The sequence below is a fragment of the Papilio polytes genome, unplaced genomic scaffold, assembly GCF_000836215.1.
Source record: "Papilio polytes unplaced genomic scaffold, Ppol_1.0 DF820956.1, whole genome shotgun sequence".
Lineage (NCBI taxonomy): Eukaryota > Metazoa > Arthropoda > Insecta > Lepidoptera > Papilionidae > Papilio > Papilio polytes.
In genome coordinates, this window is record NW_013528248.1 from 32,304 (window position 1) to 34,024 (window position 1,721).

A 1,721-nucleotide genomic window follows, 5' to 3' on the forward strand; every position below is an offset into this window, starting at 1 on the left:
CGACAACGGCAACCTGGAGCTCTACTCGCTGCCCGAGATGCGGCTCTGCTTCCTCGTCAGGGACGTCTGCGCGGGCCACAGGGTAACCCTCACCTCAAACATCATCAAACACCTTCAAACATTATCAATCATGCACCGGGCAAAATCTAAACTGATCTTTCGTTCTTCAAACTACTTCAAACATCTTCAAACTTCCTTCAAACATTCGCCAAACACGACATCAAACATTAAATGTTACCAGCATGATCTGTATTCAATTATAAATTTGTATTTTTGTACGTATTTCATTCACACAAAAGCTACTGGTCCGATTTTAAAAATTCTTTCACTATTAGAAAGGTTATATAATAACATAGGCTTTGTTTGATTATTACTATTGAAATTAATAATTGTTTATATTTGTTAAACTATAAATAGCAAAATTCAAATGCAAAAATTACAACCTTTGCTATTGGATAATAATTACCGTAACCGTATCCGTCCTATGTATTTTTCCAAACTATATTCTACATCTATGCCCAATTTCATCCAGATCCATTCGGCCGTTTAGGCTACAAACTCTAACAAACATCCATCTAAACTTTCTTATCTTACTTCTTACTAATATTATAAATGCGAAAGTTTAGATGGATGGATGTTTGTTAGCGTTTGTAGCCTAAACGGCTGAACGGATCTCTATGAAATTTGGCACAGGTTTAGAGCATAGTCTGGAAGAACACATAGGCTACTTTTTATCCCGGGAATAGTTATGGTTCCGGAGGGATTCATTTAGTTTTTTAATGTTCACTCGATCATTCTGCATCGGTGCAACATATCTTATTGAAATTTGGCACAGATATAAAACAAAGTCTGGAGTACACATGGGATAAGGTTCATCCCAGAGAAATGTCCGGTTCCCGAGGGATACGTAGCTTTTTGTTATTTTTATAGTTTGTATGTTTTCTAATACCACGCGGACAAAGTCGCGGGCAACAGCTCGTTTATTATATTAATAATATAATTTCTTTATAGATATTAGCGGATAGTTTGGAATCAGTGCCGATAGCGACCAGTTCAATGGACGAGGATGAATTCTCGACAGGAAACCGTAACGCAGCAGTCGATAAGTTAAAGGAAATGCTTATTGTGGGCTTAGGACATAAAGCCACGAGAGTATTATTATTATTACGTATGGAAGGAGAACCACTTATGATATATCAGGTAAAACTTCGCTCTTTCAATATATTTACTATAAAGAGGATAGATTTGTATTTTTGTATTTATTGAAATAACTCAAAAATTACTGGACTGATTTTCAAAAATTCTTTCACCGTTAGAAAGATAATTCATCTGTAACATAGGCTTTGTTTTTCAATATTTTTTAATTTCACGCGGACAAAGTCGGGAGCAACAGCTAGTAACGTATAAATAAATAACTGCCCAAGGATAATCTGCTAGGTTGTCACAAACAGAAAGATGTAAAAAAAATGAGCAAAACTTTATGTAACATACTATGTTCGTCCGCGACTCCATCCGCGTGGGATTAAAAAAGTGTCTAGCCTATAGTCTAGCTATAACCAAATATCATCGAAATCCGATCTATCGTTTAGTCTACAAACTAACAAACATCCATATAAACTTTCGCATTTATAATATTAATAATTTAAAAAGGGGCAGTGGATGTTTGTTAAAGTTAGTACAATGAAGCCCAGCAATCCCATAAACGCCGTTACGCATATTAA

The 1,721-nt window shown here is 35.6% G+C and overlaps 1 protein-coding gene across 1 annotated transcript in view; it reads left to right on the forward strand.

Annotated features, from left to right (window-relative positions):
• Positions 1 to 1,721, forward strand: part of LOC106109936 (cleavage and polyadenylation specificity factor subunit 1) — a 20,950-nt gene that overhangs the window by 10,738 nt on the left and 8,491 nt on the right. The window contains exons 14-15 of the mRNA XM_013291594.1: positions 1 to 82; positions 1,012 to 1,200. Of these exons, the coding sequence (XP_013147048.1) occupies positions 1 to 82; positions 1,012 to 1,200 (271 nt within the window). The remainder of the gene's footprint in view (positions 83 to 1,011; positions 1,201 to 1,721) is intronic.